This window comes from Cicer arietinum, chromosome 5 (assembly GCF_000331145.2).
Source record: "Cicer arietinum cultivar CDC Frontier isolate Library 1 chromosome 5, Cicar.CDCFrontier_v2.0, whole genome shotgun sequence".
Classification (NCBI taxonomy): Eukaryota; Viridiplantae; Streptophyta; class Magnoliopsida; order Fabales; family Fabaceae; genus Cicer; species Cicer arietinum.
Genome location: NC_021164.2, coordinates 38,051,480 through 38,062,005, shown reverse-complemented (window position 1 = coordinate 38,062,005; position 10,526 = coordinate 38,051,480). Strand labels below are relative to the sequence as shown.

Genomic DNA, 10,526 nt, shown 5'->3' with positions numbered 1-10,526 from the left:
GAGGAGTATTTTGGGATGGAGCAGCAGTGGTACAAAATGTAGATAAGGTGGCAAATGAAGTATTGATGTGAGGAAGAGAGTTTGTAGGAGCGAAATGATGAGGCACATATGGGCCAGCTATGTCTGCATGCGGAAAGACCAAATATCGGCTTATTCCAAAGATAGAAGAAGATGTTTTTTTGTGGGGACACAAAGGCTGGTGACATTATAGAGGTGTGTTGAATTTGAAGTGGATGACATATATTACCTTGAGAGGATTGATTGGTGAAGGGTGGAATAGTAGATGCTGGAGGAAATTCTTGATCAAGGATAGGATTCAGATTTTGTGAAACAGGTAGAGATGGAGAACGTTCTTCAGCATGTTGGGGAGGGGAAAAACGTTCTTGAAGTGAGCATTGCTCAGTGTTGTCAACAAAGATGCGCGCAAACCTTTTCCTTTTACTTGCAGACAGATTGAGGGCATATTTTGGTGAGGATGGAATGGTGGGAATTTATTTCATATGGAAGATGTTTTTGGATGAGAATTTTGAGATCTTAGTGTTGGAAATTTCAATCAATAGAGGAATTTGAAAATGCCTAAATTTTTTAGAGAAAACCATACCATATGGAATAGTGTTTCTCTTATAATCCTTGTGAACTGCAGCAATCATATGTTGGCTTATAAGGTAAGGCAAATTCAAGTTCTTGCAATGAAGAACATGATAAATGACTAGTGCATCATTATTAGAGACAAATTAGTGGCTGCCACAATGAGGAAGGATAGAGTGTTGACTTATACTATTGAAGATTTTTGGAAGCGGTTTTAGGTTAGGTGAGAAACTTTTTGTAGACCCTTCCATAAACAGTTCTTGAAACACTTCTTCTTCGGTGGTGTTCATGGTTATGTACGAGTCTTTTCCAAAAATTGTTGGGCCTTTAGATGGTAGTTTAATAATTTCTGCCAAAATTAAAGGTTTGAGTCGAATCTCAATACCTTTTAATGTCGAGACAATGAGGGATTTATCTGCAAATGCTTCAGCTTTGCAGTAAAATGCTCGAATGACCTCAGGGTAATAGCAGTCAATTTTTTTAAGGAAATCAGTCTATCCAAGGGCATCAGTATGATGCTAAATGGAGATTCCTTCAACTTGTAGGTTTTCAAATCTAAAAACCCGACCAATGCCAATTGGTCGTTGAGACCATTTTTCAGCATACAGTGTTTTAAATTTTGAAGGAATCTAAGGTGGAATCAGGATTTTTAAAAAAGAAGGTTTGGTGGAGGGCTTTGTTGTTTCTGTTTTGGAGGTTTTTGTTGATTTTGGATTTGGAGTTTTAACTGGAGAACATTCTTGAGTTTCAAGTGGAGAACGTTCTTGAGTTTTGAGTGGAGAACGTTCTTGAGTTGAACTTTTCTGAATTTTTTATTTTTTTTTAGGATTGTTTGATTTTTTATAGGCTAAAAACTGATATAGAGTTGAAGACGAGGGAGATTTTGGAATTGTGGATTTTTTAGAGGAGGTGGTTTTGGATGAAAACATTTTGGAAGGTGATTTGGAGGATTTTGAAGTTGTTGGGGGTTGTGAGATTTTGGGGATTTTGGAATTTCTAGGGATTTTGGTTTGAAAGTTTTTGATGGAGAAACAACTTGTGATTTAGGATTTTGCGGTGGTGGTGAGGGTTTAGAATCATCATCAGATATGCTATAGATTGTAGTGTCTATATTTTTGGTTTTTGAAATACCAATACCTGCCAGAACATGGATTGATCTTCGTTGAGAGGATGAAGTGCTAGAACTAGGGTTGCGGGTTTTTTGAAGATGGGGTGGGGATTCACTGATTGAAGAAAGAGGGATTGATACAGTGGAGGAAGAATGGTTGTGAGTGGTTCCAGTGTGATAGCAGGGGGACTCGATTCAGGTGATGAAGACATGTAATCAGAGAATGTTCTTTCTAAAGAAGAATGTCAGGGTGATGGTCTTGGTGGAGGTGATGTTGAACGATCTGGAGATGGTGAAAGAGATGATGATAGTATTGGTGAGCTAGAGCTTTTGCGTGATGACGTTTTGGTGCAAGCCATTTTGAAAAAGAATGAGGGTTGCTGTAAATGAAAAAAAATGAATATTTGTCGACAAAAAGTTGAAGTTGTTTATTAGTGGAAAAAAATGATCGTTCGTAAGAGAATGCAGTTAGATTAAGAGTGGAGAGAGTGCCACACATGTGATTTGATGGATTGGTCAGTTGAGTGTTGGGAAGGAGGAAAATGAAAAGATGTGGCAGGTGGGGCATGGGTAGCCGTTACCTTTTAAAAAGTTAGCAGATGTTTCAGTTTAAAAGCTGATTTTGAAAGTTTTTCATGATGAAAAACGAAGATCGTTCTTGAGCAAAGAAGCTCAAAACGAAGAACGTTCTCTGTTATGATCAGAATGTTTTGGTTTCAGTTTTAACAATCTTGAGCAGGATTTTTGATGATTTTTAATCGTTCTTTGATTGAATTGAAGCTTTCTTCAACAAGAGGTTTTGTAAAAATGTCAAGGTTTAGTTGCAGTTTTGGGCCTCCTATTTTAGCTGAATCACGAAAGTAGTCCCCCCATTTTGTTTCTCCCCAGTTTTGGTCCCCAAATAGAATTTTGGTCCAAAACTTGATGAAATTTTATTTTCTAAAGTCGTATTTCATCATTTATGATCATAATTTTCAGGTACAATTGTTGCACCACAAGATTTAAGGCACTGCGTGACTTAAATAAATGCAAAAAAAAAATGAAATTTTGTCAAGTTTTGGACCAAAATTATATTTGGAGGACCAAATCTGTGGAGAAATAAAATGGAGGGACTACTTTTGCGATTCTGCTAAAATAGGGGACCAAAACTGCAATTAAGCCAAATGTCAACTAATTGATTAATTGTATCAACAAAGATTAATTCAATATATTTTTTGTTTACATGATCCCTAATAAAATGATGTTTTATTTCAATATGTTTGAATCTTGAGTGCAGAATAGGATTCTTAGATAGATTAATGGCACTAATATTATCACAATATATTATTGGAATGTGAGAATATCTTACTGAAAAATCTTCAAGTTGATTTTTGATCTATAAGACTTGGATAGGGCAATCGTGTTTTTCTTTCTACATGAACAACATATCAACGCTTCTCCTAATAAATGACATTCACCACTTGTGCTTTTTCTTTCGATCTTGTCACCAGCATAATCAGCATCACAATATGCTACAAAATCAAAATGAGAACCTTTGCTATACCAATGACCAAGGTCAGTAGTACCAACAAGATAACAAAAATTTCTTTTCACGGCTGTAAGGTGAGATTCTTTTGGTGAAGATTGAAACCTAGCACATAATCCTACTACAAAGAAAATGTCAGACCTACTTGCAATTAAATAAAGTAATGAGCCAATAATACCCCTATATTCTTTTTCAGAAATTGATTGTCCATTTTCAACTTTATCTAATGAAGATGATGGATGCATGGGAATGGTCATAATCTTGGCTTCACTCATTTTGTATTTTGTTAAAAGATCCTTGATATATTTTTCTTGACAAAGGAAAATTCCGTTTTTATGTTGCTTTATTTGTAAAACAAGAAAATGTCTCAGTTCTCCCATCATGCTCATTTCAAATTGATTTTGCATAAGTTTTGAAAAATCCTTACACATTTTTTCATTTGTTGATCCAAAAATAATATCATCAACATACACTTGAATAATGAGAAGATCATTTTTATGTGTTTTCTTAAAAAGTGTTGTGTCAATATTTCCACGGGAAAATCCATTTTTGATCAGAAATGAACTTAATCTTTCATATCAAGTTCTAGGATCTTGCTTTAAACCATACAAGCTTTGGTGAGTTTAAACACATGATTTGGTTTCTTTTGATCTTCGAATTCGGGAGGTTGACGAACATAAACTTGTTCATTTAAAAAACAATTTAAAAATGCACTTTTAGCATCTATTTGAAAGAGTTTGATATGTTTATAACATGCATATGTAAGAAGGATTCGTATGGCTTCTAACCTTGCAACTGGAACAAAAGTTTCATCATAGTCTATTCCTTCTTGTTGTTATAATATTGAGCAACTAACCTTGCTTTGTTTCTTACAACCTTTCCTTCTTCATCTAGCTTGTTTCTGAAATCGCATCGTATTCTAATGATTGTTTGATCTAATGGATCCGGAACAAGGGTCCATACTTCATTCTTTTCAAATTGAAGAAGTTCTTCTTTCATTGCATCAATCCAAGATTGATCAATTATAGCCTCTTTGATGGATTTGGGTTCCATTTGGGAAATTATTGCCATGTTGTTGTTTTCAACATTTTTAAATGACATTATTGTTCTAATGCCATCAGTCGTATCTCCAATGATTTGGTTATGAGGATGATCATCTATTAGTTTCCAACTTCTATGAGGAGTTTGAAATGGAGATTGTTTATCAATCTCGTTTTCTAGGGGAACAATCTGTTGTTTTTGCCCAGATTGTTCTTCTTCCTCATCATATTTCTTTTTTAAATCAAGATCATCGAACTCATCAAACAATATGTGCATGCTTATTTCAACCGTTTGAGTTTTCAAATTAAAAATACGATATCCCTTAGATTCTGTTGAATATCCCAAAAATATAACTTTGTCTGATTTTGCATAAAACTTTTCCAAGTTATATTTGTTGTTCAAGATGTAGCAATGACAACCAAAGATGTGAAAATATGAAATGTTTGGTTTTCTATTTTTCCAGATCTCATAGGGTGTTTTGTTTATGATTTTTCTAATTGAAACACGATTCAAAATATAGCAAGAAGTGTTTATAGCTTCTTCCCATAAATACTTTTCAATATTTGATTCTTCCAAGATTGGTCTTGCCATCTCTTGCAAAGTTCTATATTTTCTTTCAACAACTCCATTTTTTTGAGGAGTTCTTTACCTATAGTTACTTTACCTTTGATTTTTGCTTGATCATTATTGCCAAATGTTACGGATCCTCCATCATTTTTTATGAATGACATGAAGCAATTCTTGTCACCCGTCATATGTCTTGAACAACCACTGTCCAAAAACCATGGTCTTTTCTTGATATATTGAGAACCATCCTCTATATCTTCAGTGTTTGCCATCAGACATAGATTGGCTTCTTCAGGTTCATCTGCTTCTGATTCATGAGAATAATCCCAGATTGCCATCAAAATCATCAGTTTTATAATGTCCTTATTTGTTGCATCTGAAACAAGTGATTTTAGTTTTATCCACTTCAGTTTTGAAGTCTTTTTTATCTGGAGATCCCTTTTTAATATGATATATTATCCTCATCATTCTTTGTATCTTTCTATTGAGGAAAGAAATCTCTTCATCAACATCTTCTTTATTGTCTTCTAAATCACTTTTCTCATTTGTTTGTTGAATACTTGGTGAATTTTGAGAGCTTTAAAAGCTATTATTTTGCCTTTCTTTACGGGTTTATCTTTCTGCAATAATACTTCACGAGCGCTTAGAGTCCCAATAAGTTCTTCCAAGCCTAGTACCTCAAGATTTTTGGCTTGACTTATAGTTGTCGCCATTGGTCTTCACATGATTGGAGGACATCTCATGATCTTTCTTAACCTGTCTTGTACTGAATAATATTTGCCAAGAGAACGCATTTTTTTCACTATGGCTTTGAATCTTGAGTACATTTCATTGATTGTTTTCAATTCAAATAATTCGAACTTTTGAATGCCAATGTTAATTCTTGTTTCTTTAACAAGGCTTGTTCCTTCATGGTGAGTCTGTAGTTTGTCCCACACTTTCTTTGCAGTATCACATTCATCTACTCTTTCACTTTCTTCCCTGTTTAAAACACATGATAAAAATAATTGATCTTTTGAGTTTAGAAGTATCTTAGATTTTTCGTCTGTTGTCCAAATTGCTTCTTTCTTTTAAACTGATGTTGCATCAGTTTGATCTACTCTTGGTATGAAATTTCCATCTGTGATGATTCGCCACATACCAGTGTCTTGTGATTTCAAGAACAATTGCATTTTGCTTTTCCAGAAATAATAATTTGAGCCATCAAAGTATGGTGGTGTGTTTGATGACCTTCCTTCATCAATGTATTTAGCTTTTGACATTATCTTCCTAAATCTTTTGCTCTAACACTTTTTGGGTATTTATTCCTTAGAGACTGGCTCTGATGCCAATTGAAGTAACAATGTAAATTATAAGGAAGGGGGTTTGAATTATAATTGTCCCTTTTAAAAATTCCTTTTAAAAACTAAAAGTTTTAAATCAAGATTGATCTTGGTTATAAAGAAGAACGTTCTTGGTTAGTGGAAAAACAACAATATCAATTTATCAATATAAAAACTGAATGTAAGACAAATAATAAATAGAGATAAGGATAGAGAGATCACACAAGCGTATATCCTAGTTCACCCAACACAGGTTACATTCAGTCCTCACAAAATTGAGATTTTCCACTAAGTGCTTCAAAGCAATATCGCTCTTGGTTTTCACACAATTTTCACATATCAGTCTTGATCTATTACAAGGTTCTACCTTTCTACCTAGAAAGGATTTCCACAGGTTACCTTACACTATTTCAGAAAGGATTTTTCAAACTAGCTTTTAATCATAAAAGGATTTGAACTACTCAAGCTATGTTAACAAGTATAGCCTTGAGTTACAAAGTAATGATTTTGAGAATGTTAGAATCTGGACATTGCTCAACTCTTGTTTGAGAAATAGAATGATTTGAGAATCTCGAGTATGATTGAATGAGTGATGTTTTGCTTGGCACTTTGAGTTTTGATTTGTTCTTCATCGTGAAGCTTTATTTATAGGCTTCAAGAGAACTTATGAAAGCTCGTTTATCCGTTGGAAGTAGGCCAGCTGTCATGAGTAAGAGAAGGGACAAGATAAGCCATAAAGTAAGATTGTTCATGCAGAAACCAGGAACGTTCTTGAGATCCAAGAACGTTCTTCGAATTGGTTTGAGATGAGCTGACTTGTATTTGTGATCCTATCAGTGGTCTGAAATGATTAGCAGCTTTAAGTCACGTGTACAGGTCTGTTTGAAGGTACAACAATAGTGTCCTTTACAACCTGTTAATTGTACTTGCATTTGCTTAACTTGGAGAATGATCTTGCTTTATGCTTTTTATTAAGCAAGGTTTGAGTCCTCGAATTCTGGAATGATTCTTGTTTAGATTGATCCTCTTATATTTCTGATGAAGATATTGAATGGATAACACTTCCTGGATCTAATCTTTTACATAAAAATCTGATCATTCTTTTTTATGGCAAATGTGGAGAACGTTCTTCGTTTTCCAGAAATCTGCCAAGAACGCTCTTCGTTTTGTTGATTTTGCTTTCTTGATTATAATACGATTTGCTTTGTAATGTTTGGTACCTATCTTGTTTCAACACACTGAAATACACATGTTAAATACCAAAACACTTAGAATTATAATTAGAAGTCTTAATTAACTTTTAGTTTAATTATCATCAAAATGTTAATTTGAGATTTTGTCTCAACACTAACAACATTCGTTGATCCATGCAACAACAACATACTACAATAAGCATTATTCAGTCGTCTTTGTACTTTTGCTCTATATTCTTTATTTAGTCTAAATGTTGAGAAACAGTTTATGAGAATACAACATTGTAAACCCCTCTTGTAAGAGTATTTAGAATAACCTTAAACTTATCTTTTGTAACCTGACCTAGTAGTGGTTGCATTACTCAACACCTTGATTGTACTATGCTAGAAGGAGAGAAGACGTGAACACAATCAGTTTGACAAAAATATGTTTAGTGGAAGTGTGATTCAATTGGTGAATTGGTGGATTAAATCCTTTAGTTTGAAGTGATTTGACGTAGCTACTGTGTTGGTGGTGAACCAGGATAAATTGGTTGCGTTGCTATATACTATTCATTATCAGCTCTATTTCATCACTTTGTTTTAATCTCGTTAAATTTTTAAAAAAACAAAAAACAATTCAAACCCGTCATTTCTTATGTTTCTCATTCTACTATTGGCATATGAGCTCGGTCTCAAATATGATAACTTAATCGTGTTTGCTTAAAGATCTATGTTATCGTGACTATCTCTAGTGGTGAAGTTAAAGGTGGAAATGTTACCAGGCCTCTTCTACTTGATGGAGAAAGATACGAGTACTGGAAGGACTTGCTTAGAAGTTTCTACATCTCACATGATCCTGAACTATTGGACATAGTCGAAGATGGCTATGAAGCTTTAAAATATCTGAACTTTTGGAGATAGTCGAAGATGGCTATGAAGTTTCTACATCTCACATGATCCTGAACTGCTGGTGTCCAAATTTCCAAAAAATATCTCAACGTCGATCAAAAGAAACAATATAAGATGCATCATAAATTCAGAACTATCACGATGAACGTTATCACCTTCAAAGAGTTTGAAAAATGCAGCAACAAATAATATGTTTGGTGCTTTGGTTTTCAACTATGAAGGAAACAAGCAGGTACAGGAAGCTAAGGAAAATCTACTTGTCTAGAAGTACGAAGTCTTCCAGATGGAAGAAGATGAACACATTGAGAAAATATTTTCTAGATTCCAAACTTTAGTCTCTAGAGTAAAGGTTCTCTAAAAGAGTTACACTACCTCTTACCACATCAAGAAGATCCCCAGAAGTCTTCCCACCAAATGGAGACCATAAGTAACATAAATTAAATAGGCTAAAGATCTAAACAAATCTCCTCTAGAAGAGTTGATGAGTTCACTCAGATCCAATGAGATTGAACCGGTTGAAGATGAACCCAAGAAGAATTCAAAACCCTCAGCTTTCAAGTCCCAACGAAAGAAGGTTAATGCAACGACCCTACAAGCTACTGAAGATTCAGAGGAGAGAAAAATCAGACGATCAAAGTGAATACTCAGATAAAGAAGAATTGTTATTCATCTCAAGGGAAATCCAGCAGATGTGGAACAACATGAGGAAATCCTATACCATAAGTGATATTAGAAGATCCTAAAATAGTGGAGAAAGAGGTGACAAATCAGACAAAAAAAGAGTGATCTGCTATGAATAAAAAGAGTTAGGACATTTCAAATCAGAATGTCCTAAACTTGAGAAGGGAAATTTCAAAAGAAAAGACTTCAAGACAAAGAAGAAAAGTCTTATGGCTACTTTGGATGACTTTGAGGAATCATCTGATGAAAATGAAAAGCATGCAAACATGGCTCTGATGGAAGATGCTCACTGTGACTCTAATTCTGACCATGAGTATGTTGATTAAGAAATTGAGGTATTATATGACCTATCTCTTAGTGAACTTATAGATATGTTAAATGTGTTTCTCAACAAGAATCACAAAGTTTCTTCAAAACTGAAATCTTTAGAAAATCTCATGGCATCTTAACAAATAAATATAGTTCTCTTGAAAAAGATTTTGAAAACCTAAAAAGAGAAAATCTAACTCTGAAAGAAAATGTTCAAAAAGCAAGCAATTCTTTATGGTCTATGTGGTTAGCATAAACAATAAACGTGGTATTGGTTTTGAAGAACTAGAGAAAACTCTTAGGGTTAACTTACTCGGCACTCCTCGTGTATATTGCTTAATGAAAGTTCACAATAAAAAAAACTTGTTCGATGCGAAAATAATGGAAAGACACGACACTTTTTGAACTAACAAACCAGGATCCAACCAAATATGGGTGTCAAAGAATAAAATAATTTATCTTATAGATATCCTTAGCAACAAATTTAAAACACAAGTCATAGTACCTAGACAGTGGATGCTCACGACATATAATGAGAGAAAAGTCTATCTTCCAAGATCCGACCCTCAAGAACGAAGAATTCTTAGGTTTTAGAGGTTATCAGAAGGGTAAGATCATTGGGCACGACACAATAGGTAATGGTTCATTTCCCTAACTAAAAATGTTTTACTTGAAAAATGACTCATGCAAAACCTAGTAAGAATAACTCAATTCAACGACACTGATTATCATGTTGTCTTTTGCAAAATGAAAAAGGTTCTCCTATTGCAACAACTCATAGTGATCATGGAGTGAATTTGAAAATAAGCTTTTTGAAAACTTCAATGAAGAAAAGGGAATTTTACAAAACTTCTCATCTCCTAGAACACCTCAAAAAAATGGTTTGGTAGAAAGAAAAAATAGACCTCTTTAAGAAATGGAACACATCATGATTTATGAAATGAATGTTGCCAAACACTTTTGGGCATAAGCAATGAACATTGCGTATTATATTCAAAAAAGAATATATGTCAGACCTATTCTTAATAAGACTCATCAGTTGGTAGTGGGAATGGATGAACAATGGTACTAATCCCCCAGGTACTGGGTTCGATTCCCACGAAAGGCAAAAACTCGCTATTTCATACAGATATACAGATATGTCTGATAACTCAAGAACAAGAAATAATTAACCTCCCGTAAATCAAGATCATCAGGAATCCAAACTTTTATGGAAATACAAATCTTGTTTTACAGACTCTCTAATCATAGGAAGTGCAAATTATCATTTGAAAACTATATTCGTTTTTCATGAAATATAT

General features: G+C 34.0%; 1 protein-coding gene across 1 annotated transcript; it reads right to left on the bottom strand.

The window, feature by feature from the left end:
- Window positions 1-3,040: 3,040 nt before the first annotated feature.
- LOC140920443 (secreted RxLR effector protein 161-like) lies at window positions 3,041-3,496 on the bottom strand. Its single transcript, XM_073368715.1, has one exon. The coding sequence runs from the start codon at window positions 3,494-3,496 to the stop codon at window positions 3,041-3,043; it is 456 nt and encodes a 151-aa protein (XP_073224816.1).
- Window positions 3,497-10,526: the final 7,030 nt, after the last annotated feature.

Coding starts and splice junctions, on each gene's coding strand:
- LOC140920443 (XM_073368715.1), bottom strand. CDS start 3,496: ATGAGTGAAGCCAAGATTATGACCATTCCCATGCATCCATCATCTTCA.